The sequence below is a fragment of the Lutra lutra genome, chromosome 14, assembly GCF_902655055.1.
Source record: "Lutra lutra chromosome 14, mLutLut1.2, whole genome shotgun sequence".
Lineage (NCBI taxonomy): Eukaryota > Metazoa > Chordata > Mammalia > Carnivora > Mustelidae > Lutra > Lutra lutra.
In genome coordinates, this window is record NC_062291.1 from 79485900 (window position 1) to 79513302 (window position 27403).

General features: G+C 48.7%; 1 protein-coding gene across 14 annotated transcripts in view; it reads left to right on the forward strand.

The window, feature by feature from the left end:
* Window positions 1-27403, forward strand: part of TACC2 (transforming acidic coiled-coil containing protein 2) — a 205913-nt gene that overhangs the window by 44838 nt on the left and 133672 nt on the right. For 13 of the 14 annotated variants that reach the window (XM_047703147.1, XM_047703149.1, XM_047703139.1 and 10 more), the window contains 2 exons: window positions 20008-25209; window positions 25772-25885. In XM_047703147.1, the coding sequence (XP_047559103.1) occupies window positions 20008-25209; window positions 25772-25885 (5316 nt within the window). The remainder of the gene's footprint in view (window positions 1-20007; window positions 25210-25771; window positions 25886-27403) is intronic. The other variant, XM_047703136.1, reaches the window with a different exon arrangement.

The window sequence follows — 27403 nt, forward strand, 5'->3', positions numbered from 1 at the left end:
ACAGCTCGACTGAGGGATAACAGCAGCTGGAAGGGCTTTTGCTCCTTGTTCCCTCAGCTTTAGTCAATTATTCTTTTTCCCTTGAGGAAGAGTTGCTTCTCGTTGCCAAATGAACTGAGCATACAAGAGGCGCCTTCCACAAGCCCAAAGAAGCAACTTCCTGTTCGCAATGAGAAACATGAATTCTGCTCTATAGACGCGTGACTGTCTGTGGTGCAGGGCTCTGGACTAACTCGCTCGCAAACTCTCAAGAGGTGAGCGGGCTCCTGGAGTCGGGCCGTGTGCAGGAGGAGACACACGCCACCCTCGGCATCTGCCATAAAGATAACGGCAGTTACCAGTTTGCACATGGGGACCAGACACCACGCCAAAGGCTCTAGGCACACAGAACACACTTTGATTTTCTTTAAGTCAATTCATTTCCAATTCCAAGTCCTTACTCTGTCAGGCTGGTGGGAATGCCCTTGCCAGCCGTCCCTGGAAGTCGCCATCATCTGTCCCCTCACCACCGTGGTATGCACCGGTCCACACTACACGGTCCCTCAGGCCCTAAGACCATGCTGCCTTCAGGACACTCTTGGCGCCAGGGGAATCTTTGGTGAGGCTGGGAGCCCCAGGGCCATTCCCTTCAGGGTTCTGTGCCCGTCCCCCGTGAGCCCGGGGACACAGTCAGGAAGCAGGGAGGGACTCTCAGACGTTGGCCACTTTCTACGACCTGGCTCTCTTGTCATCCTCAAATACAGTTGCCTCTTTCTTTGCCACATCAGACGATCAGCATTTTCTCTTCATAGGATATATTATAGGTTTTTACAAAAGATTGAAGACATTGACCTTGTACTGTGTTTTCTCCTTGGAAAAACTCCAGAGAGAAAGCACAGAATGGCTTGCAGTGGCTCCTGCTGGGCCTGGAGACAAGGGCAGAACGTGGGGAGAAAGGCCTATGTTAATCTGGTCTAACAACCTCCACACAGCGTTCTCTCTGCTGTACAGATGGGGACACTGAGGCTTGGAGCCCTATGTCATTTATGCTTTAGTGGTAGCGGTAGAAAGTCCGCTGTTTCTGCCTTGAGGCTTCTTCCCTTTGAATTACACAAGGAAGGCATTCCTACATCCCCAAGGGGGTTCAGCTTTTCATCCGAAGGAGTCCCATCAATCTAACTGCCTCGCTTTCCCTTCGCCACATGGTGTCACTGTTGGAACTTTAGCTCTATGTTGGTCAAACCTGGGCAGAGGCTGGGAGGCACGACCCTGATGCCCATCCGTGCACAAGTCCAGGGCTCCTGAGGGAGGATGATCCCACACTCCCAGGACAAAGCCGGGTTGCCCTCTTACTGCTCAGCAATGTCCATCCCAAGCACGGCTGCCCTGGGTACATGCGTCCAGTTCTGGGTCCATCACCCACCATCTCATGAGCCTTCTCCTCCCTGCTTGGGTACCAACAGCCAGGGATGGCAGCAACCCCCCCCCATTTTTTTTTAAATCCTCAAAACACAATGAGTCTTATTCTACAACCTTCCCCAGATCATAGAGCTATTGGGTTGCACCAGAGGAAGTGACTGTTTTGCAGGGAAAAGTTGTGTTGTGGCCATTTCCTGACCTTTGGCATCCTACCTGCTCATTCTTCCAAGGAAGGCGGCGGTGATAGTTCAAAGAAAATGGACTTTTCTCAGGGAGCACCTACGTGAATTTCTGGTGCCTCCATCACTGATGAAGGACCGGAAACTCGACAGCCTATAGTCTTAACCATGATCCATAGGTTCTTAAATGTGAGCAGACAGCAGGATCGCCCGCCAGGCTGCTTAAAACACAGATCGCTGGGTCTCTTTCCCAGACATTCTGATGCAGTAAGTGTGGGGCAAGGCTCAAGAATGAGCTCCTAACCAGTTCCCACGTGACACTGATGCCGCTGGTCCAGACCTGATGTGTTATCCCCCGGGGCTGTGGGATGCCAAGTCTGGGTGCTGTGGGGGTTCTCTGAGGGCAGCGGTGGGGCATCCTGAGCTAAAGGGGACAGCTCGAGAGACCACTCCAGGTAGGGGCAGGGATCTCAACCGTAGATTCAGTATCTCCCTCCCTCCTGCTGCAGGAATCTTCCTGGACCTTTTATTCCTAATTGCCCGCCCTTCCCCAGAAGATTTCCATACTATAGATCTATTGTATATGTTCTGTGGTCTTTGGGTAACCTCTCAGACCGATAATACTTTGTTTTTTGTTTTTTTTTAATTTTTTATTTTTTCAGCATAACAGTATTCATTATTTTTGCACCACACCCAGTGCTCCATGCAATCTGTGCCCTCTACAATACCCACCACCTGGTGCCCCCAACCTCCCACCCCCCACCCCTAAGACCGATAATACTTTGTAATTACACTGTGATAGCTGAGGTATCTTTCCCCCTCCCCAGAGCCCACTTTTCGCTCCTCTGGGGAGGGTCCAGGCCCCCTGAGCCCATGGCTCTGAGGTGGTGACAATGACGGAGGAAGAAATACAGCTTTGATATTCTGGATATTTTGGAGCTGAGAGAAGCCAGGACTTGCTGTTGGATTGGATTTGGAAGGAGGGAGAGAACAGTCAAGGAAGATTCCGGAAGCTTTGGCTTGAGCAATTGGGTGGCGAGGATCATTCGCTGGGAAGTGAAAAAGTGAACCACGTGTATTTACTGAGGGCCATAGACACAGGGCCAGTGTCCAGGAGGCAGTCCTGTTGTTACCTGGTGAAGCTGGCAAGACAGTGTGCCGCTCACAACCCTGGGCTCACTGGGGACACACACGACAGTCCTCCATCTTTAGGAAGAAAGCCGGGCGCTCCTGTGTTTCAGGGACAGCTCACCTCCTACTCTACACGCAGCACTGTCGACACCCGAACCTAGGTCATCCCTTTGGGGGACGCGAGGGGGATATATTCTATTTAGCAAACACGGATCCGCAGCTCACCACAGGCCAAGCTCTGAGCCTGAGACCAGAGGTAAAAAAGACAAACAGGACATGTGGGTCCAGTTGTAGAGAGATGCATGTAAACACATCATTCTAGAAAGCTCAGTGCTGCAGGCAGGCTCTGTGGCAGCACGGGGGTGGGAGACAGGGCCCGGCTCTGCTGCGCGAAGGGAGAGAGTGCTCCAGAGGGAGTAGCCTTGCCGCTGGGTCTTCAAAACCAGCTAGAAACAGGGCTTCGTGGGGGAAGGAGACAGTTCCAGGCAGCGGGAACAGCTGTCATCATTACAGAGCTAGAAGAGACAGAATTTAGGAAGGACTAGACTTACTTGGTTCTTCCGTAGAGAATTCCAGAACTTCTTTAAGTCTGGAAAGGGAAGATGGGGCATATGTAGTGAGCTCAACCGCTTGTTTTTTTCAAACATACAAATTCTTACTAGCACAGAAATCCTCGGCGTTTGGGTAGCAGGAGCTCAGGGAAGGGTAGAAAGATGGTTTGAAACATGAAACTTGAGGCGCTGGCGGAGGGTGTTCCTTGAGCCTTGCCTTCCACGAGTCACCTGCCAGCTGGGCGTGGGACCCGGGGCTGAAACGCCACACCCACTGCTCAGCGCTGACGCCTGCAGATGACCTCCAGAAGGCCATGGGGGGTGGGTCGAGGAGGTGAAGAAATGCCCCCCCCCCCCAAAGTGTGGCTTGGTGGGGCCTGGAATCCAGCTGGGTTTGGTGGTGCCCGGAAGCCTGGGCTCGGAGCCACGGTTCTGAGCTCTCACGGGTGTCTGAAAACATTTGTGCTGTGGGCTCCGGAATTAGAAAGCAAACCCCCGTCTGTTCTTAAAATTTAATTTCCCTATAAACAAGGTCCATTCTCAAACCCAGACAAAAGAAAAATCAAAAAGATCTGTTTTATGAGCAGCAGCTGGGGCCAGCTCTTTACTGAACGAGCCCCAGGTCTCTGATGCCGTAGCAAACGGTTCCCACAGAACAAAGTTGTGCAAAGTTCCAGATCCGCTCGGGAGCTCCCGCCAAGGCAGGGTGTGCCGGGCCGGGCGGGGGCCGCCTCCGCCCCACTGGTCCTGCTTCTGACTCACTATTTATCTCTGGCAGGAAGTAAACACAGAGAGGAGGGGTAGTGAGCTCCCCGACTTGTGACATGGGCTGAAAAAGAAGGTCACGCGCTGAATTAGGTGTGTGTCTGCTTTCTGCTCATCTGGTTTCCACAGAGCATTTGAAAAGAGGACAGGAGTGTGTTTCCATCCTGAGATAATATCCCATTTAAATTGTCACAATTTGGAAAATACAGAAAAGTGAAAATGGAGGGGGGGAATCACCAATGCACTCAACCACCTACAGACAACTACTCTTAAAATATTAGTGTTTCCCTCAGGCTTTTCTCATTTTCCAAGTTCTTTATTGATTGTGATAGCTGTGTGTGTATAAACATATGTATTTATAAATATTTAAATAACCATTACCTTCAAACAACGTATGAACATACATGTTTATATATAATCATATTTAAATATGTAAATAATATATTAGTATAAATATATATGGTCCATTTAAATAATTAATAGACTGTATTTTAGAGCAGTTTCAGGTTTACAGAAAAATTGAGCAGCACAGAGAATTCTCACATACCCCCACTTCCTTCTAACAGTTTGCCCTATTTTTGTTTTTTTTTTTTAAGTAGACTCCATGCTGAGCATAGAGCCCAGTGAAGGATTTGAACTCACAACCCTGAGATCAAGACCTAAGCTGACACCATGAGTCGGATGCTTAATAGGACACCCCCAGTTTGCCTTATTATTAACATTTTGCATTAGTTGGTACATTTGTTACAGTTAATGAACCAATACTGAGACATTGTTATTAATTAAAATCAACAGTTTACAGTAAGTGTCACCCTTGTGTTGGACATACAGTCTCTGGGCTTGGCAAATCCATAATGCCACGTCCCCACCACTGCAATCTCTTACAGAAGGGTTTCAGTGACTTAAGAAATCTCCTGTTTCTACCTGTTCATTCCTCCTCTCCCTCCCCTAACAGCCCCTGGTGACTACTGATCTTTTCACTGTCTTCATAGTTGTTGTTTTTTTTTTCCAATTATCTTTTTGTATTGGTGTAAGATACATTCTGTAAGAGTATGAAGCTAAGAGCTTTTTTTTTTTTTAAAGATTTTATTTATTTGACACACACAGAGAGAAAGAGCACAAGTAGGCAGAGAGCAGGCAGAGAGAGAAGCAGGCTCCTCACTGAGCAAGGAGCCAGATGCGGGACTCGATTCTAGGACCCTGGTTTCATGACCTGAGCTGAAGGCAGATGCTTAACTGACTGAGCCACCCAGGCACCCCTGAAGCTGAAAGCTTGATGAATGTTTACATCCCTATGCACCTGTGTGATCAAGCTCTGCTCTAGAGTTAGATCATTCCTGTTGCCCCAGAACATTCTATCCTGTCACTTCCGAATCAATAGCCAGCCCCAGAATAACAACTATTCTGACTTCTACCACCATGAATTAGTTTTGCCAGGTCTTGAACTTCACATAAAGGGGGATTAAACAGCAACATACAGTTCGGTGTCTGGGTTCTTTTATACACAACTACTTGTTGGATTTTCAAATGATTTTTTACTGTGGTAAAAAAAGACGGTTAAAAAAAATTTACCATCTGGGCGCCTGGGTGGCTCAGTGGGTTAAGCTGCTGCCTTCGGCTCAGGTCATGATCTCAGGGTCCTGGGATCGAGTCCCACATTGGGCTCTCTGCTCAGCAGGGAGCCTGCTTCCCTCTCTCTCTCTGCCTGCCTCTCTGTCTACCTGTGATCTCTGTCTGTCAAATAAATAAATAAAATCTTTAAAAAAAAAATTTACCATCTTAACCAATTCTGTGTACAGGTCAGTGTTGTGCAAATATTTCTGTGGTTTCTTTTTCTTTTCTTTCTTTCTTTCTTTCTTTCTTTCTTTCTTTCTTTCTTTCTTTTTTTTTTTAGAGGGAAAGAGATGGAGGTGGGCAGAGGGGGAGGGAGGGAGAGAATCTTCAGCAGGCTCCACGTGGAGTTCGATCTAACAACCCTAAGATCATGACCTGAGCCGACAACAAGAGTTGGACACCTAACTGGCTGTCACTCAGGCACCCCTGTTTCTGTAGTTTCTTAAGGTAGAAGCTGAGGTCATTGATTTGAGACTTTTTTTCCCTTAATATAGGTGTTTTAGTGCATTGAAAGTCCAAGTCCTGCTTTAACTGCATGTGACATTTTGATATTTGTGTTTTCATTTTCATTTAGTTCAAATGCTTTCTAATTTCCTTTTTAATTTCTTCTTTGACTCATGGGCTATTAGAAGTGTATTGTTTAATATTTAAATACTTGGGGGATTTTTCCGATATCTTTCTTTTTTTTTTTTTTTTTTAAAGATCTACTTATTTATTTTAATGAGAGAGAGAGAGCGAGCACATGTGAGTCAGGGGAGGGGCAGAGAGAAAGTCTCAAGCAGACTTTCCACTGGACATGTGGGGACATCCAGCTCCATCCCGTGACCCATGAGATCATGACCTGCGCCAAAACGAAGAGACACTGAACCAACTGAGACACCTAGGCACCCCAGTTATCCTTTGTTATTAATTTTTAATTTAATTCCATTGCAGCCAGATGATATACTTGGAATAATTTGAATCTTTTAGAATTTATTGAGACTTTTAAAAAATGGGTAGAATATGGTCTACCTTGTAAATGTGTCATTTGCACTTGAAAAGAATGTAATTCTGCCATTAATGGATAGTGTTTAGTAAATAGCAACTGGGTTAAGTTGCTTGGTGGTGTTCTTTTGGTCTTTCGTATCTGTACTGATTTTCCATCTGCTTGCTCAGTCGATTATTAAGAAAAGGGTGTGGAACGATCAGTTTATAGTTGTGGACTTGGCCATTTCTTTTTTTTCTTTTTCCATCAGTTTTTGCTTTATATATTTTAAAGCTCTGTTATTAAATAAACTTTAGAATGTTTATGTCCTATTGATGAATTGAACCTTTTATCATTATAATGATCTTCTTTATGGCTGGTAATATTCCTTGCTGCAAAATCTGTTTGTTCCATATAATACAGACATAACTGCTTTCTTTTCACTAGTATTTTCACAGTATGGCTTCCCCCACCCATTCTCTTATTTATTATTTTTTTAAGATTTTATTTATTTGACAGAGAGAGATCTCAAGTAGGCAGAGAGGCAGGCAGAGAGAGGAGGAAGCAGGCTCCCTGCCAAGCATAGAGCCCAAGGCGGGACTCGATCCTAGGACCCTGAGATCATGACCCCATCCGAAGGCAGAGGCCCAAACCACTGAGCCACCCAGGCACCCCATTCTCTTACTTTTAATCTATCTGTGTTTTTAAGCAAAATTTGAAATGCTTTCTTGTAAACAGCTTACAGTTGGGTCTTCCTTTTTTTCACCCATTCTGAATATTGCTGCCTTTTAACTGAAATGTTTATAACATTTACATTTAATGTAATTATTAATATGGTTGACTTCAATCTACAGTCTTATTATTTGTTTTCTCCATCTCTTTTACCCTCCTTTTTTGCCTTCTTTTGGAAAAAGTCATTATTTTTATGATTCTATTTTATTTCCCTTTTAACTTATTAGCCACAACTATTTATGTTAGGTGGTTGCTTTCCGATCTATACTATACATCTTTTTTTTTTTAATTTAAATTAAAAAAAATTTTTTTTAGAGAATGCATCTGTGATTTTTTTTTTTTTTGGTTAAGATTATTTATTTATTTATTTATTTATTTATTTATTTATTTGACAGACAAAGATCACAAGTAGGCAGAGAGGCAGGCAGGTGGTGGGGGAAGAAGGCTCCCTGCTGAGCAGGGAGCCCAATGCAGGGTTCGATCCCAGGACCCTGAGATCATGACCTGAGCCGAAGGCAGAGGCTTTTACCCACTGAGCCACCTAGGAGCCCCCATACTATACGTCTTTAATGTAATACAATCTGCTTTCAAGTGATGTTGCACCATTTCACGTACATTTGAGAGTCTTACCCTGTACAACAGTAGACTTCTATTTCTCCCCTTTTGGCCTTTATGCTTTGTTGTCATACATTTTATTTCTACATATATTTAAAATCCCACAGTATATGTTATTTTGACTTGACATAACCAATTATCTCTTAAAGGAGATTTACATAATGAGGAAAAAAGAATTTCTGTTTACCTTCACAGTCACCGTTTCTGCTGTTCTTTATTCTTTTGGGTGGATACTGCCGGCCATCTGGTATTATTTCCTTTTGGTTTGAGGGGCTTCCTTCAACTTCCTAGATAGGTCTAGGTTCCTAGATAGGTCTGCTGGTGATTAATTTTCTTAGTGTTCAAATGTCTGAAAAAAAAATCCCAATTTCACCTGTATTTTAGAAAGAGATTTTGCAGGGCAAGAAGTTCTAGGTAGACAGTTCTTTTTCTTTTTCTACTTGAAAGATATTGCCCTACTGCACTCTAACTTGTGTGGTTTCCAACAAAAATTTCTGCCACCCTTTCTTTTGTTCTTCTGTCCTTTCTTCTCCAAGTGCTTTTAATATTTTTCATGCTTTTACTGGTTTTAAGCAGTTTGGTTATGATGTGCCTTGGTGTACATTTCTTCTTATTTCTTGTGTTGAGAGTTAGATTCTTGTATCTGCAGTTTTATGGTTTATGTCATTTTTGGAAAAAAATTTCAGCCATTATTTCTTCAAATAGTTTTTTAAAATCTCCCTCCCTCCTTTGGGGATTCTAATTACACATATATTTGGGTGCTTGAAATTATCTCACACTCACGGATACTCTTGTTTAAAAGATTTTTTTTTTGTCTTTGTCTCTCTGCTTTTCATTTTAGACTGTTTCTATTGCTATGTCTTCAAGTTCACTAATCTTTTTCTCTGTAATGACTAATCTGTTACTAATACCACACAGTGTGTTTTTCATTTTAGACATTAGAGTTTTCATCTTGACATGTTTGATTGGGATCTTTTTTATTTTTAAGTAATCTATACACCCAATTATGGGGCTCAAAATCACGACCCCAAGATCAAGAGTTGCATGCTCCCCTCACTGAGCCAGCCAGGCACGTGTGGATTGGGATCGTTTTTTATATCTTCCATGTCTGTACTTAACATGCTCAATCTTTCCTTTAGCTTCCTGAACACATGGAACACAGTTATAACACATTTTAAAGAGTCCTTGTATACTAATTCTATCATCTGCATAATTTCTGGGCTGGTTTTTATTGAGTTTTCTTTTCATTGTGGGTCATATTTTCCTGTTTCTTTGCATTCCAGACACCGTGGGTCTTATGCTTTTGGATTCTGGATATTTTTGTATTTTTTTAAATACTCTTGAACTTTGCTCTGGGGTGCAGTTCAGTTATTTGGAACAGCTTAATCCTTTTGGGGCTTCATTAGGTGGGACCAGAGCAGTGTTTGTTTAGCCCAGGGTTCATATTTTCTGGAACAGTGTTTAGTCCAGGTTCATGTTTTCCACTACGGAGGCAAGGCTCTTCCTAGCACTCTTACAGATGTTCCATGCATTGTGAGGTTTTCCACAGTGAATGGTGGGAACAGGAGATTTTCCCAGCCCTGTGTTAGCTTTAAGGATTCTTCCCTGTAAACCTCACAGGTGGTCTGAACTTAGACGCAGGTATATTTGTGCATATACATGCTGATCAGTACTTGGATATCCCCAGAGTTCTGTCTTTGTCCAGCTTTCTCTTCTCTGATGCCCAGAGACGCAGATGCCTCCTCCAGCCCCTCAAGTCAGGCAGACTCTCCACTCTCCCTGTGCTGCTTCCTCCAGGCCTTAGCTGGGGTAAGAGCAGCACTTACTCTGCTGCCTTCCATCTCCAGGGATCACAGGCTTCTGTTTCTCGTGTCTCCTATAGCAGCCGATCCTCCATTAGTCCAACACCGTGTTGTGTTAATAATTCGTTATGTGACATTTCCCAACCCAAGCTCTCTGAAAAGACCAAAAAGCCACCCGTATCAAGTTTCTTTCTCTGGTTTTAAATGGAAGTGAAGCAAAACACCTGGCATTTATTTTGAGAGACGTGTGGAGACACTCCTAGAAAAAAAATATTAATAAGAGAGGATGCCATGGGCAAGAGTTGTTTTTCTTTCCTTTTCAAGAGCAGCTTGTATTCCAGACACTTCTAGTCTCTTTTCTTTTTGTGGCCTCACATGCCAACTTGGACAGGAGTAAATCTTCCCAAATCGTCACTGCAGCTGTGTTCATGTTGGGAAGATGGGAGAGAAGTTGGGAAGAGCCTGGGATGGTTTTATATCTTTAACATGGAACCAAGTTGGCCCCTCGATGATGTTGACTCATCAACTCCCTCCACCCCATACACATTTAGGCCAGTGGGATTATAGAGAGACAAATCCCAACCAAACAGGCTGGTGACTAGCACATTTTTGAGCTCAGTACACATGAGCTCAGCCTCACATAGGTAACTTTGGTAACATCTTTTAATTCAGGGAATGCCCCAAATTTTCTGAAAGGTTTTTCAGTCATCAAGGGAAGATTCCAATATGTTTCCTGTTTTTACTGTGTTGACAAAGGCAGGAAGATGATTTTAATACGTATTAGAAGTCTTATCAAGAAGGAATATTAACAAAAATATGTTTACCGCTATTTGTTCTTTCTTGATATCAAAACAAAGAAAAAATACCAACATAACCCAGGCACACAAGAAACCACTGCTTGCATTTTTCTGTGGCTAAGTAGTAGGATTTAACTTTAAATGAAGAAAATATCGCTGATGTATTATTCTGGTGGCAGAGTGGTGGATAATCCTATACCTGGCAAAATGGAGCTCAAGGCCATGAGCAGGTACTCCAGCCCCATGAACCTGGCTCTCCTCCCTCATCTCACCATGGTGCTATTGGCCACCAGCATGTTCTTTACTGCCTGGTTCTTTGTTTACGGGGTTCCCTCCACTAAGTACAATAGGGATGTCTACAAAGAGCTCCTCGTCTCCTTGTTGGCCTCACTCTTCATGGGCTTTGGAGTCCTCTTCCTGCCTGCTCTGAGTTGGTGTCTACATATGAGCTCCCAAGGGTTCCAACCCACTGGTGTCACTGAATTTCTGCTTCTGTAAATTAATTTTTTTATTTTTTTATTATCGCTGGAAGTGTCCTACCTGCTGCTTACAATAAAGGCAGATGTGTGACCAAAAGAAGAATTAAGAAAGGGGCACCTGGGTGGCACAGTCGGTTGAGTGACCAACTCTTGGTTTTGGCTAAGGTCATGTTCTCAGGGTCCTGAGATGGAGCTCCGTGTCAGGCTCCCATACTCAGTGGGGAGTCTGCTTAAGGTTTCTCTCTCTCTCTCTCCATCTCTCTGGTTCTTTCTCTCTCCCTCACTAAAAAAGAAAGAAAGAAAGAAACAGAGAGAGAGGAAGAAAGAAAGGGAAAAGAAAGGAAAAGTAAGGAAAGGAAAGAAGAGGAAAAGGAAAGGAAAAGAAAGGAAAAAAGAGAAAAGAAAAAAGAAAACAAAAAACTAAATGCGTTTAAATGAATTAGTGTCTGGTCATGACAGTACCTAGATACATTGGGAGGACAATGACAGAAGTGAGTGACACCCAGAAAGAGATGTGGATTTGTGCCAACTATGGGGAGCTCTGTGTGCGACAATCTGGCAACACCTTCCAGCAATCAGTCTGGGACCGCAAAATTGGGTCATTCTGCTGTCTTTTAGACCCCACGAGACAGATGCTGAAAAAATTGATTAGAAGACAGTTTTTTGAATTTTCCTTGGAATTTGGTTGCCTGGCCCCTCCCTCCCCCGCATACACACACTATGCTGGATCATGAAGTCTCACAAGTGGACTGACACTTTGACCTTGAAGTCATGTAAATCCTTGTGGCAGAGCTCGCCTTGAATAATAAGGATACTTTGGGGTTTTATCACTCCTCCCATAACTCTTTAGAACCTACCACTGTTTTCCTCTTGTCTATCACATGGGTGACACAGGCTTTGTGGTCTTTGTTTTTTTCTGGCCCAAAATGAGCACAGGAAAGAGTTAAAACTGGATTAAAAATACAAAGCTGAGTCTGACAGGGCTGTCAAGGTCATGGGCTCCTTGGCATCTGTGCAGGAAGCGTCATTTGGACAAATTAGGATCACGTTTGTAGATTGGATTTAATCTGCTGGGATGGCCAAGAAGTTTCTGAGGCGGTGCCTTTCTCCATGAAATACCAGGTTTAGTTGTTGAGACTTGGCAATCTCTCTCTCTTAACTTGAGACTTCTTTCCTCAGCTCGAATCACTTAGAACATAAATCCTTTTCCAAAGTCCCTGGAATAGGCAGTATATCTCACAGTACGGGAGTTAACTGAAGTAAGGGTTTTCTTTAATGTCAGTTAAAAAAATTACTCCTCATTTCTGTATTCATTCCATCATCCAATCATTCATTTGGCAGAGTAGGGACCAGTGCTAGACCTAGATAGCAAAATAAATGAGATGCATTCCCTCTAACTTCCAGGAGGTTGTACCCAGCGGGAAAGCGAGTGAGTGAACAAATACCACCACCGAGAGAGCGTCCGCATGCAGGCCTCAGGAGGATAGAAGAGGGAGCATCTATGGCTCAGGGAGGGGGTCCCTCCGTGGAGGGAGGTGCCTGGGGGATCCTACCACAGAGGAAGGTGACAGGGTCTGGGCTTTTCAGGGAAGGAAGGGGGTCTTACCATGGAGGAGGGAAAGGGGGTATTCCCACAATGGAGGGGAGTAGGAAGTTCTCATTTCAGAGAAGAGTTAGGGGATATTACCGTGGAGGGGGAAAAAACTCCCTATATGTGCAAAGCCCGCAGCTTGCCTTTCTCTGAGGCACAAAAGAGCTATTCACATGTTCATGATTTATAAGCATGTTCCAGAGCAGGTGAGAGGTGAGTACAGGGGGTGTGTGGTAGTGTGTTTTGAGAACTATCCTTCTAGTTCTATAAAGGACAGTTGAAATTTCCTTACCAAAGCTTCCTTTCACATATGGCTGTGCATCCCATCCTATGTTCTGCGTGTGGCACATCCTTCTCACTAAATGCTCTGTCAGAAAAGGGGGCAGAGGAAGATTTTTGAGAAACACCAAGTTTGGGATACAGTGTACATATATCTTCTTGTTGATTCACAATATATAGTGGTATCTCAAAGGCACTGAGAAGTCCTGCAGTAAAGAAACTTGTTTAACCATGTTTCATCTAGTGCTTCCTGTATCATCTAAAGACCAGGGAAAGCTTTCTTGCACACCTAACAATTGTATTATGAGAAATACAGGATTTAGTATATAAAAGCTCCTGATAGAAATGTAAAAATGGAGGACATATCCTACACAACTCTTGTTAGTCATTAATAAGTGATCTAGAATGATCTGCTATAGTTGGCCCAATCATATATCAAGTTCTCTTTTTTTTTTAAGATTTTTTTTTAAATTTATTTATTTGACAGACAGAGATCACAGGTAGGCAGAGAGGCAGGCAGAGAGAGAGGAGGAAGCGGGCTCCCTGCTGAACAGAGAGCCTGATGCGGGGCTCGATCCCAGGACTCTGAGATCATGACCTGAGCCGAAGACAGAGGCTTTAACCCACTGAGCCACCCAGGCACCCCCAAGTTCTCTTTTTTAAAAGACTTTTTTTTTTTTTTATTGACAGAGAAAGAGAGAGAGAGAGAGAGAGCATATGCATGAATGGGGGTGAGGGGGCAGAAGGAGAGGGAGAGAGAGAATCCCAAGCAGACTCTGCTGAGTCCAGAATCCGATGTGGGGCTTGATCTCATGCCCCTGGGATCATGACCTGAGCAGAAATCAAGAATCAGATGCTCGGGGCATATATCAAATTCTTGATATATCAAGATTCTTGAGGAGACTATCTTCTTAGGCAGTCTACCTTGTTTGGGATGGAAAAGAGAAAGGAAGAAAAACTCGGAACTGGGCATTTCATAGTGAGGAGAGTAACTCTAGGAATCGTAGTTATTGATAACCCTAGGGCACTTGGTTACCAGATTTATGATTCACAGAGAGAAAAATACAAAGCAAAGGGTAAGAATAAAGGACACTGAATTGATTAGGTGACTAGCAGTTTAACTGTGTCATTGTGAAGATCAATGCGGTTCCCAAATTAACCAGGCTCATTCTGATTCAATGTTGGGAAGACCTGAAAACATTTTGGAGTTTAGTTTTCTTTCTCTGGTTGGGGTCTCAGTCATCCTTCTACTGAAGAAAAGTCACATGGTCAACATGGCCCCAGGGTTAATTCAGATTTTGGCAGGTCCTAGAAATGTATGGGAAAAAGAAAACACCACAGTCCTCTGAAATTGCTCTTGGGGTTTGGGTAGCTAATTCATCACATCCTTTCCCACCAGATTCTGAGTCAATCATGAACTTGGCACCAGAGTCTGCAAGGAGAAGAAAGCCAGCTTTATCAGTGGCAAGTTTGGACTGGAAGACAAGTCCAAAATGGGGGTTCCTGATACTGCCCCCTGAACTAAACTTCCCTACCCAGTGCCAGGCTGCAGACATGTGCAGGGTGCCTCGAAGGCTGGGGAGGGCCAGCCCCAGTGAGTTTGTCACCTGGCAGGCAACTGGAGGAGGAGATTGGACTGCTCTCCTTATCTCAGTGACTTGAGCACCTTAACCCCCACCTGTATGGAAGCTCTACCTATGGGGGCTGCTTGTAAGAAGTGAGAAGTCTCACTTCTTCCTGGGAGGTAACCCTAATGGAGAATAAGGCCAAGTGTCATACTTCTGAGAGCTCAGCTGTGTCATTAAATACCCAAGGCAGGATTCCATGCAGCTGAGCACCCCCCAGCCCAGAGCCTCCTCATCGCTACCCCATCTGCCACAGCTGGTAACAGTGAATCAGGACTGATGGTTTTCAGGGGCTGCAGTGAAACTCACAGGATCTCTCTCTACCCCTTGCTTTCCTTTTCCAGAAAGAACACTGGAATGCAATGAGTAGCAGTGATGTTATGTGGGGAAATCTTCTAATCTTTTCAATTATACTAATTTGTGAAAATAACCGATCATTCACAGACTTCTGTACTTTATAATTAGTAACGAATTCCTTGCAGCACACCCCCTAACTCATCAGACCCACCAGTGTGCACAGGGAATTGTGGTTGCAAAGTGCTGCCTTGACCTCATTTCTTTTGAAGAAACATTTAAACAAAAGTACTTTGCCTTTTCTGAGCCTCATTTTCCTGTATCTTCATCAGTCAAATGAAAAATTTGGACTAAATAGGTACTAGAATGCTGAAACTGTCTGGAAGAAAGGAACTTTCCTAACCATCACATCAAACAACCATGATTTGCGAACATTTCTGCATATTTGGAATCTTTGATTTGTGTTCACTTGTATCTGCTCATCCACTCATTCAATCAAATATCCCATTACCCATCCACCAACCAATCACCCACCCACCCAACCGTCCATCCACCCACCATTCATTCATCCATCCATCCACCAATCACCCATCGACCCAACATCCATCCACCCTGTCATCCATCCACCATCCATCCATCCGTCCATCCATCCATTTATCCAACCATCCATCCACCCAACCATCCCTCTAACCATCCATCCTTCCACCAACCATTCTTCCATCTATGCAACCATTCAGCCATCCAGTCATCCATCCACCAATCACCCATCCACTTAGCCATCTATCCATCCACCCATCCACCCATCCATCCATCCATGCATGCATGCATGCATTCACATATTCAATGTTTATTATATGCTAGACACTGGGGAAACAATATTGAAAAGAGACAAGACTCAGTCTTCATTTACTCCAGTGGAGGGAACGATCATCAATCCATGTTGATGGCAACTGTGACTACAGCCATCACTAAGTGAGCCTGTGAAGCAGATCTGGAAGACCAGGAAGGCTTTGGTGACAAGGATGAGTAGGGCTGAGACCTGCTGGGGAAGAGCAGGAGGGCTCTGGGCTCCAGGCAGATGCATCGACGGTGAGGTCCAAGTAGGATGAGACAGGAAAGGCAGCCGGGGCTACAGCTGATGGCAAAGCGTAGCCACCGGCTTATTTCTAAGCCATTTTGCTCTGGCTGCAGACTGGAAACCGGAATGAGGCAGCCAGAGTGAGTGGGAGGAGAGGCTGTAGCTCCCATGCAGAAGAGGTGAGGCCAGCAAGTCCAGGGAAGCGGGAGGCGCGGGGGCCCCAGAGCCTGGCAGCACAGGGCTTGCGCTTGCCTTGCCTTGGGCGCTCTGAGACGCTGGGTCCAGGCTTACACGTCTCTGGGGCTATTTCTACGTGTGTGCAAGAAGGGCCATCTACTCGGCAGAGCTTCGGAGTGGATTAAACCCAATCGTAACTGAAAAGCGCTCAGCATGGATCTGGCCTTAATAAATGCTCCGTCTGTGGCAACTTTACTTCGGACGATTCTGCTTTATGGTTTTGCTGGTTTCCTCGAAGCCTGGTAGTTCAGGGGCCATGCTTGTTTTTCCTCTCCCGTCCTCTTTCCCCGAACATTCTGGTTGGCTCGAGTGTACGTCTTCAGAACTGCGCACTTAGGAGCCCATCTGGGGGTGACTGCCTCCCGCTAGGGTAGCGGGGAGGGCATCTCCATTGCCTGCTCAGAACTTTGCTGCAGCAAATCACCTCTCCTCCCAGGTTGCTTTACCCTGTGCTTCCCCCTTTCTCATGCTGGGGGTGTCTGGTGTGCGCCAAGGAGCCTGGGTGGCTCAGTGGGTTAAAGCCTCTGCCTTCGGCTCGGGTCATGATTCCAGGGTCCTGGAATCGAGCCTGCTCCCCCATTTCTCTGCCTGCCTCCTCTGCCTACTTGTGATCTCTGTCTGTCGAATAAATAAATAAAATCTTAAAAAAAAAAAAAAAAGGAGACCGCATCCGGCCTCATCCCACAACCTCAACTCAGAGGCAGCGCCCCCTACAGGCTGAAAACCTTCCATCTAGGGCTCTGCGCTGCCAGGCCGGCAAGAGGGGGCCTTTGTTCTGAGCTGCATCTCCATCCCACACATTTTGATAGAATCTTGAAGCACAAAGGGACATTATGTAAGCTTCAATTAATGCAGAGCCCTCACTGATCAGTTCTTGGGATTTTTCCTGCCCTTAGGCAAATTTGCTTCTGACAAGTGGCTTTAATCTGGTTTTAAAAACTGCTCCGGATGGACAATCAAAGAAATTGCTGGTGCTCAGCCGGTGCTGAGTAAACCAAGCAGGGTTTTTAGGGGGCGGGGCGGGAAGTGAGTCGTATGCCTCCGGCTCGGTGGGAATCATATGCCTCCCGCTCGGTGGGAATTTGCTCCTGGTTCTTGTCTAAGACCCACAGGTTTTCAAGCTGCCCAAATTGAGTGAATCTGTCATCTTGTCCCCATGACCAAGACTTCATTACGCCTGAGGGGAAGCCACTCGCTCCCTCTAAGCTAGCAGCTCCCGTCAGAGGCAGGGACAAAGAAGTGGTTTTATTTGTCTTCTTACCCTCGTGGAAGGGGGCTGTGTTCTGCGTGTCTGCAGGGGGCAGACGTATGTGGGAGCACTTCGTTTCTGAATTACACACCATTAATCTCATTAACTGCTAAGTGGTGTGACCCCACGTTAACAGGTAGGATGCAAAATGTGAAGTGGTCGTAAAAAGGAAGCGGGCCGGATGCCGAGTGCAGAGTGGTAGGTTCCAGAACAATCCCAACAGCCCTGCAGCTTGGGAGCCTTCCCAAGCTTGGTGCTTCCGGGGGTGGTTCCGCACACGGCCGTCAGCGCCGTCCCAGAGCTTTCTGGGTGCAGCTGTCCTTGTGGCCAGCTGAGGATTAAAGGGATTTGGATAACTTACCCTCCGAGTGTTCTTTCCTTTGCCCTTGTCAGCTCTGCTTGTGGGTCTGAAAACATGAATCTGCTTGAGACAATAGCCAACTCTTTCTTGGGTCCCTCCTAAATATCTTCAGGCACATAGTTCATGTGTCATATGGGTGGGAACAGGCATTCCGTGAAGATGTTTGGTCTCGTGGTGATGTGTACACACCCCCCTCAAAGATGTCCAGTACATTTCATAGGTGAGGGGCTTGGAGAGCGGCTGGAATGGAGTCAGGGAAAGCGCCTTGGGCATAAACCATAGGTACTGGTTTAGCACAGTTCTGGAGGCTGGGATCCAAACTCAAGGAGGCACCTGCAGATTCGGTCTGGAGAGAAGCTGCTTCCTGGTCTGTAGATGGGTGATTTTTTTGCTGTTTCCTCGCAAGGCGGAAGGGACAAGGGAGCTCTCTGGGGACTCGTTTGTAAGGCCACTAATCCCATGCATGTGGGCTTCCATCTTCAAGACCAAGTCACCTCCCAAGGGCCCCACCTCCTAATACCACCCCTTGGGGATTGGGTTTCAACCCGTGTTTATGAACTGGGGGGCCCCAAACGTTCAGTTTCCATCCTTGGAAGTTTGCATTCTTGGAGGCGGTACAGATTATTTTCCCAACCTTTCATTTTGGAAAATCTGAAACTTCAAAATGTTGCAAGAAAGTACAATAAATACCCGTATACCTATACTGGGCCAGCACGGGCAGTTTCTGACGAGACATTTTTTCTTGGCTTGCAGATGGTGGCTTCTCGCTGTGTCCCCTTATGGCTTGTTCCATAAGGGAAGAGGAGTCTCTTCCTCTTCTTATTAGGAAACTACTTAGATGGTATTAGGACTTAAGTCCTATGGCTTTATTTAACCCATTTACTTCCCGAAAGGCCCTATCTCCAAATATAGTCGCATGGGGGAGTTAGGACGGCTGCATATGGATCTCAGGGGGACATAATTCAGTTTTATAAATTTTAACAGGAATGTATTTCATCTTGCCACTGTGTGCATCCTTGATAAATGAATGTATGGGCATTGCCTTGCATTGGAAAGCTAGAATTTTGGTAGTGAATGTGTAGAGTAAAATCTTTTCTCTGGTCACGTTCAAAACACTATGGGTCTGTGAATAGGTCAATGTATACATATGTAACAGTTGCAAGAACAGTCCATAGATTTTCCTCCCTATAATAATTTTATTTTTTTCCCTAAAATAATTTCAAAGAACATGGTAAAAAGCCCCAGGAAAACCATACTTCTATTAACTTTGTTTTGCATAATTTCTCTTGGTGCTAAAAGAGAAATCATCACAAGGACCTAGAATCATCGCTATGCAAAAATAATAAAATTGCATCCTTTAACAATTGTGTATAAAAAAAAAAAAAAAGGAAAATCACCAGAACCCTTCAGGTGGTAAGCATGTGGGAGATATTTTTCCCTACATTTTCAAAATGTTGTATTGGCCATATATTATTTTAAAATTTTAAAAATGCACTTTATGAAAACCACGCAGAATTGAGAACCCCAGTCCAAATATGGCCCATGATGAACTATCCTACAGTACCTAGATAGCTGCTTATCTACAGCAGATCCATAATTCTGAGCCACGTTCCCCTAAATTCCCATAGTTTTGCTTTACATGCTGTCTAGCTGTATAAGTTCAAGTGAAGACATGTATGGGTGTGAAGGTAATTTGGCTCCCAAGAATTTTATATACAGCTAAACAGAATTGATTTTTGGATGACGCCCCTCACAGTACCACATGTTGAATTAAAGAATCAAGTCAACTGCTCTCAACAGTAGCTCTTTATTTCAAAGCATGGCTTTGCCCACTTGTGCCTTTCCCCCAGACATCTAAAGATCCCCATTATGGACTTAGGACCTCCTTGTAAGTTACACAGAAAGGGTTCAAACCCTCTATTATGGCTTATACCTATTGGAAACGTTCTGAATTTCCTGCATTTTTGGAACACCATGAATGTGTGTTCATATTTCCCTGTTCACACCTGACCAGCACGGAAAGCTCCAGGCTGAATGTTTGAGGTTCCCTGCACTGACTTTGGGAAAAAGTAAGGGCTCGTGGTTGGTTATGCGAGGGGGCGGATGGGGGGCGTGGTCTCTTCACAGAGAGGAAAGGCTGCATGGGGATGCTGTGTTTTGTGGTCTTCTGTGGGGAAGAGGTGGGGGGTGATTCTGCCTGCGATGTGGGTCTGGATGCACATCCACGAGAACGAATGAAAAAATCAAATGTTTTCATTGTTGGCAGTGCCGGGCACCGAGGCTCCTGCTCCGCTTCTGAGGGTACCGCCAGCCTGGACCCGTGCATCGTGTCCCGGGAGGTGACCGAGCCAAGCAAAAGCCCCCAGGAGGCCAGGGGCCTGGAAGGTTCTCTGCCAGCCTGCCCACAAGTGCCCTGGGAGAAGGAGTGCCCTTCCGCCTCCATGCCCTTTGCTAAGGGCCCTCCGGACTCTTGCTTGGCGAGCCCAGTAGCAGAACCTGAAGACTGGCCCCTCATTCAACACCCCAGGCGGGAACTGTCCCCAGATGCCTGTGGGGAGGCCCCAACAGCATCTGTCCCTGACGGGGGCAGTTCTACTCAGTGCAGCGTGGGTGCTGTTGTCCCCAGTGCCAGGCACACGTTGTCTTCCTCTAGCTGCACTGACCGGTCCCTGGGGGTTTCACCAGCACCTCATCAAGAGCTGATGAAGGGACAGCCTGGAGAAGATAGCCACCCTGGTGATTTCAAGTCCCAAGGGAATGAGGCTGCAGGTGGCCAGCCCCTGGCAGAGGCCAGGCAGGGGGCGGCCTCTGTGCCACCGGCCCTGGAAGCCTCTGCTGCCGCTCAGCCAGGCAAGGCAAGCTCACCTGGTCTGGAGGAGTCCCCCACAAAGCCTGAGACCCTGACTCTACCAGAGCCAGCCCCCAGAGCCTTGGACAGGGACAAATGCCAAGGGGAGGTGCCACCTCAGGCTTTTGCCGATGGCTCAGGATTGCCTGGGGCCTGCCATCCCATGAGGAGCCCTGCAGGGGTTGCCCAGGAAGATGACACAAATTCCTGGGAGAGCTGCCAGCAGCAAATGGGATCACTTCTGGCACACGTCGAGCCGCCCTGTAATTCACCGAGCTGCACTCCGGTGCCTGGGGCCAGGGGCTCAGGGAAGGAGACCGGGGAGGCCTGCGATGCTCGGAGTCACTTGCAGGCAGGGGGGCCAGGAGGTGAGCCCAGTGCAGCCAACCCTGCAGCAGCAGACAGCCAGCCCGGAGGGGCTTTGCTCACGAGCACAGAGCCTTCCCCACCTGCACCGACGGAGGACAAACGTCCCACTTCGGGCTCCGCTCCATCACCAGCTGCTCAGGCCTCTGCCGCTGCAGAAGAATCCAGCTGGTTGACCAGGGAGATGGTTTCCGGGGCAGAGATGCCAGTTCTTACAGATCTGGCCAAAGAGTTAGCAGATGCAGGGTTGGCAGGACAGGAAAATTTCGAATCTGATCTCAGAAGTGAGGGAGAGGGTCTAGGAGGGAACTGTGGAGAGGGCGCTGCCCCTTTGCTCCAGGAGGACAGTGGAGAGGTCTCAGTGAGGGACCAGAAGGTCCAACAAGTGGTACTGCCCCCTGGCCCAACCAGTGTATCAGATGAAAAGGCCAGAAGCACACTAGGGTCAAAGGATGAAGCCATGGCCCCTGAAAGCCCAGCTGTGGCTGAGGAGGAGAGCAGACTACCCAGGGCCAACTCTAGGGGACAGGAAGAAGTCCCAGAGCCTCTTGATGGTAGAGATCCTGAGAAGCCATGGGAGGAGCAACCCGGGGCCTTAGGCTGCAAGCCCAGCCCAGAGGTGGAAAAAGACGAGGTTTCAAAGCTAAGCCATGATGTGGACAGCAACGTGCATCCCAGCACAGATTCAGCACAGCCACCCAGGAGGGAGGGTCCCGGGCATGCCAACAGGCCTGGCTCTCCACCCGAAGATGCAGTGTGGAGCTCGGTGACCTGTGGGATGGTGGGAGAAGCCCATGTTGTCCAGGCCTCTGGCTCACTGCCCAAGTGCCCGGAGAAGGAGCTCGCCCTGCCCCCCGGGCTGGATGGAACTGGTGAACACATTCTTCCCAAAGAAGCTGTCTGGGAGGTGCTGGGATCGCAGACCCAGTGTCCCGACCCCCTTCGGGATGTGGGGGAATTGGAAAGAATGGACACTCTTCCTGCTTTAGAATCGGAGAAATCAGACTTCCTGTCAACTTCTGCGGCAGAGGTCATCCCCAAAGCCCAGGAGGCGGAGAGCCCATCTGACACAAAGATGAGGAGCTGCCCGTCGGCGCGGAGGCCCAGCAGCTGTGCCGGGGAGGGTTTGCTGATACCCTCGGGCCAACCTTGTGGGCTGGGGAGTGAGGCAGCTGGTCAGGAAGTCCATGCTGATGGGCCACATCCCCTCGAGGGGGAGAATTTGGCAGTGGATGGTGGGCTTACAATGCTCAGCCAGGAGCGAGATCAGCAGGGAAACCCGTCCTGCGACAGCTGGCCACGGGTAGCTGCTTCTGAGGGGCCCCCAGTATCTTCTGAGAACCGTCTCCAGCCATTGCAATCAGAACCAGAAGCATCCGTGTCTGACATGCTCAGGGAGAAGCCCCAGCAGTGTGAAAATGAGAAAGAGACTTATGCAGGCAGTCGAGGCTTTAAGAACCTGGACACAGCTGCTTCTCCAACCCTCCTCCCTATGGGACCTCTGGAGGACGTGTGCTTGCCCACCCATGGCAGAGAGGAACAAGTTTCCAGATTGGAACTTCAAGGGGAGCTCCCCAAAGGCGGTCTGGCTGCTGCTCCCGGTTTGGCTCCCGGGGGCGTGGTTCCGGGGAGTCCGGCAACAGAAGCAGCAGAGCTGTCAGCAACAGTAGGACCGGCGTCATCGGAGCCAGGGCAGGCTGAGCGGGAGGGAGCGTGCCGTGGCGGCCTGCCTTCCGGTGTCTCACCACCTGCAGCAGATGCCTCCAAGGACTCTCCTCTCGCAGGTCACCTGAGCAGAGAGGAGAGTCGCTGTGCGCAGCAGGGGCCCAGCAAGCCCCAGCAGGAACAGGCAGGTGTGTTGCAAGCCAGCGGCCAGCATGAAGAAGCATGTCTCAGGGAGGCAGAACTTTCTCAAGCCGCTGACGCTCAGCCCCCGCTCCAGGGGTTGGGTAAGACAGAGAAGGCAAGTGGGAACACAGAGGTGACCCCACCTTGTGGGCCTGACTCAGTCGCCCTCCTGGATGCAGCTCAGGGCCCGCCAGCCCTGGTGCCCGCCAGCCTTAGAGTCACACCCAGCCAGGATGCCCCAGACACAGAGGCGTGGGGGGAAATGCAGGGAGGCGGGCAGCAACCCGTGCCGGCCCCGCAGAAGGAAATGGAGCTCCCCACCGCCTCAGATGCGGAGGCCCCAACGCTCCTTGGAAGTTTCCCAGCGGCCAAGGATCAAGGTGCGGACCGTGGGGCTGCTGAGACTGGTGGGACTGCTGAGGGAGGGGACCTGGGGGTGCAGCGGGCTCTGGAGGGGCCCACGGAAGCTGCTCTGAGTGGCGGCTCCCTTCACACTGAGCAGCGCACCTCCCCTGGGAAGGAAGATTCTACCTTTGCCCCGTGTGAGCCAAGCCGAGCAGAGCAGCTCTCGGCCAGCTGCCAGGATGCCTCGCTGCCAGCCGGAGAACTGGGGGGGATTCCCGGGAGCAAGGTGGATATTTCTGCAGCCCAGACTGTCCCCAACCCAAAGAGACCCCTGCCCCCTGGGCCACCGGAAGAGGCCGCTCCAGACACTCCTTACCTGTACATCGATGGTGCTGCTGGGAAAGGGGCAGGTCCTCGTCCCGTAGAAGAGCCCCTGCCGACCTTGGGACAGGCCACCTCCATGAAGCTTTCTGCCGACTTGCTTGCCCTTCCCTCACGACCAGGAGCGGCCAGTGCGGAGGTCTCTGTGGTGCAAGTGAGCAGTGGAAGCCCCAAAGCTGGAAACGCTGAGGGACCTGCGGGCTCCATCCCCTACCTGGACAGGGCGCCCCTTCCGACGGAGAGTAAGCAGATGACAGGGGAGGAGGAGGAGGCAAGAGCCCCGGGGGCAGACACCCAGCCTGGCGGGATGCCAGCGCACCCCACCAGGAAGGAGAGCTTGGCAGGTGAGGCAGCAAGGGAGCCGGAGGGCAGTGGGGAGAGGATGGTAGACCCTCCCGAGGATCCGCGGAGAGGTGCGTCAGGCGTTGTGGACGCAGGCTCCAAGCAGATCGGCAAGATCACGGGGTTCCCTGACTTCAGGGAGCACATCACCAAGATCTTTGAGAAGTCTGTGCTCAGAGCCCTGACCACCGATCGGCCCCAGAGCGCAGTGGGAGAAAAGGCAGAAGCCGAGGGGAGCCTGAAGGGTGAGGACCTCACCGGGCCACGCCCAGAGAAGACTCCAGATGGGGCTCAAGGATTGGCCATCGCCCCTCTCCTCGCCGTTCCTTCTGGACTCGGGGTGGATGCAAAGGAAAAGAAGCAAGAGTTGCCTACAGAGGCTAAGCTCCCCTGTCTGGTTCCCCAGGATCCTGCTTCGGAAAGGCCGCTGGGCTCGGCAGTGCCAGCCTTGGAGCCGAGCCTGCCAGGTGCCGGTGTGGGAAAGGAAATGACCAGTGTCCCACCGATGGTGCAGGACGGTGAGAAGCCAGATGGGGCTGGGGAGGCCGGGCCGGGGCGTGTAGGCCAGGACCCCTCCCAGCAGGCTGGGGGCCAGCGAGAACGAGCCTCAGGTCCTTCCCTGCCCACCGACGTTCTGGAGACTCCCGTGGGAAAAGCTGCGGACTTCCAGGGGGAGCCCCCGAGCCACCAAGAAGGGGCCTCAGTTTCAGAAGACAGAATTCCTCCTGGAATATACCCCCAGGACCGTCAACCCAGGGAGGATGGTGCCTGGGGCTTTGCTCACACAGGGGGTCCGAGTGACGTGTCCACCTCTGTCCTGGGAGCATCTTCTCCCCGCAGGGGGGTTTCAACTGTGGCCGAGGCCGTCTGTGCACCCGGGACCCCCGCCACCCCTGGGGGCGAGCAGAGGCATGGAGGTGGTGCCCTGGGTGAGCCGGGTGCTCCCGAGCCAGAGGCTGTGGAAGTAGCAGCCACGGCCCCGGAGCCCGGCTTGGGGGCAGGAGCTGCTGGGGAAGCAGAGGGTGACGTCACTTCAAGCACAGCCGAGACCGGGGCACGTGTGGCTGGGGACCCGCCCGAGACAGGTACAACAAGGATGTTCTCTGGTGCTGCTCACGGGGACGCAGGCTGCTCTGCTGGGGCCCCAGGCTCGGAGGATGCCGCCACTCTGCCGGGGGCCAGCCCGGCTGGGCACCTGCTGGCTAAGGAGCAGCCCGGGCCCCACCCCTCAACTCCTGTTGGGGGCGGGAAGGTGCACGTCTCTTCACCTCCGGAACCTGACAAGACTCGGGACCCAAGACCCCAAACCCCGGCTCCGGGAGTGCTCCAGGCCGAAAGGTACAGAAAATAACAAACTCCCAGGGGGACGTGGGGCCAGTGTCAAAAGTGAATCCCACCCCAGTTTTTAAGAGTCAATCAAATAGATGGGTGATGTTTTAAAAAGATGGGTTTTCTATGCTTAATGGTTTAAATTTACCTGCTTGCAACTTCTGGATGTGCTAAGATTCCGAAAAAGGTGAGAGAAATGGGCGGAAGTGGGAAGCTGCGTGTTGGTCCCAAACAGAGCCCTGTTCGCTCTGCATTCTTGAGTTCGTCTCACTCAAACTGTCTGAAAAGAGTGAAATGTGTACTAGCTGGCCACTCTAGGGGTGTAGGTCAGAGTCAATCATAGGTTTTTCTGGACCCCAAATACCTTTGCTTTTGAATCTGGATTTATTTACATGGAGAGGCCCCAATGATCCAAGAGCATCCCAAAGCCATTGATTGCTGGAAGGTGATTTTTTTTTTCTATGCATTTTGGGGTAGTGGCGCCTTAAAGCTTGAATTGGGAGATGGACTTTTTTAGTCACATGTGGAGAGAAATCCCCTTCTTACCATCTATTTCTATGTATCGTCCCAGAAGCAGCCCCGGGCCTGGCCTATCCACCTTACCTTCCATTCCCGAGAAGGAAGCTCCAGATGCCCCAGACAAGGTCATCTCGGATGCAGCCAGAAGCATGGGAGGAGCAGAAAGGTCAGTGAAAAGGGGTCAGTCTTTGCAGAACCATGAGGCCTTCATCGGAAGACATGAGGAGAGGCAGAGGAGAGTTCTGTTTACGCACGAGTCTTTACATAAGCAAGGAGCAAAGAGCCTTTCCCATTCTTTATACAGGGAAAGCAGTGCCCAAGGTGATGGAAAGCTCCACTGTTATCCTTGGGATGGAGTGAATTTCATGTCTGAGCTTATTACCTTAAAACAAAACCAAACGGCCTTACTGAGATGTAATTCACATACCATATAGTTCATTCATTTAAACTGTACAATTCAGTGGCTTCTCAGAGTTGTGCAAACATCCCTACAATCAACTTTAGAACCTTGTCATTCCCCTCCCCCCAAAGAAACCCTGTACCCCTTGGACATCACATGCCAACCCCCAGAGCTAGACAAGCACTAATTTGAGACCAATGGGTTCAACCCTGATTGAGTCTCCGGAGCAGGAACATCGTCTCACCAACCCCAGTCACACTCCAGAGAGATCTCGAGAGTAGGGGACAAACGACAGACGTAACCATGAATGCCGGACCCTCACACGTGTGTGAAGTGTGCCTCCCACGCCTCTCCTAAGTGAAATGCCACCGAGGACTGTAGAAAAGCAGCTGCTGAGATGGGAAAGGGAGATATTGTGAACATCCTTAGTTAGACTGCTGGCTGTTCTGGTGCTCTGTGTGTGTGCATGTGCGTGTGTGTGAGTGCACGCGTGTGTGTGTGTGTGTGCGCGCATGCGTGTGTGTGTGTGTGTGTGTGTGTGTGTGTGTGTGTGTGTGTGTGTGAGTAGAGCAGGGTTGGACTTTAAATTAGTACCTGGGGCAGCCCCGTGTATCCTACCGAACAGCTGCAGGCACGTTAGAAACGATTTGATTCACAGTGTGCGCACTCGGAAAGAATGTGCGATCACCTGTTTTTCGAGTCTGAGCGCTTCCTCCCACCCCCAGCTGCCTCTCTGCCCTGACCAGGGCACCTCCTATAACTCTGGGCCGGCGAGATGCAGGCGCGTGCTGGCCAGGCAGGGGCAGGAGTAAGGGACAGGGACACTTGTCTCTGCTGGTGATGTAGCACCAGAATCCTCCCATGGCCCTTGCTGGTCCGTCTGTGTGATGCGCCCAGATCACCCAGGACAAATATCTCATAGGAAAATCCTCTCCCTCCCCCCGGATAAGATATTAACCCCCCTCCCAATGTCCCTGGAGGTGTTACCCCTTCTTGGAGAACTTGGGGCCAGACGTATGTACAGTCGTTCAAGAAACGGTTCAGGGCTGATCGTTCTAATTGCTTAAACGTTTTATTTATTTATTATTATTTTTTTAATGAAATCTTTTTTTTAAGATTTTATTTATTTATTTGACAGAGAGAGAGATCACAAGTAGGCAGAGAGGCAGGCAGAGAGAGAGAGGGGGAAGCAGGCTCCCCGCTGAGCAGAGAGCCAGATGCGGGGCTCGATCCCAGGACCCTGAGATCATGACCTGAGCCGAAGGCAGAGGCTTAACCCACTGA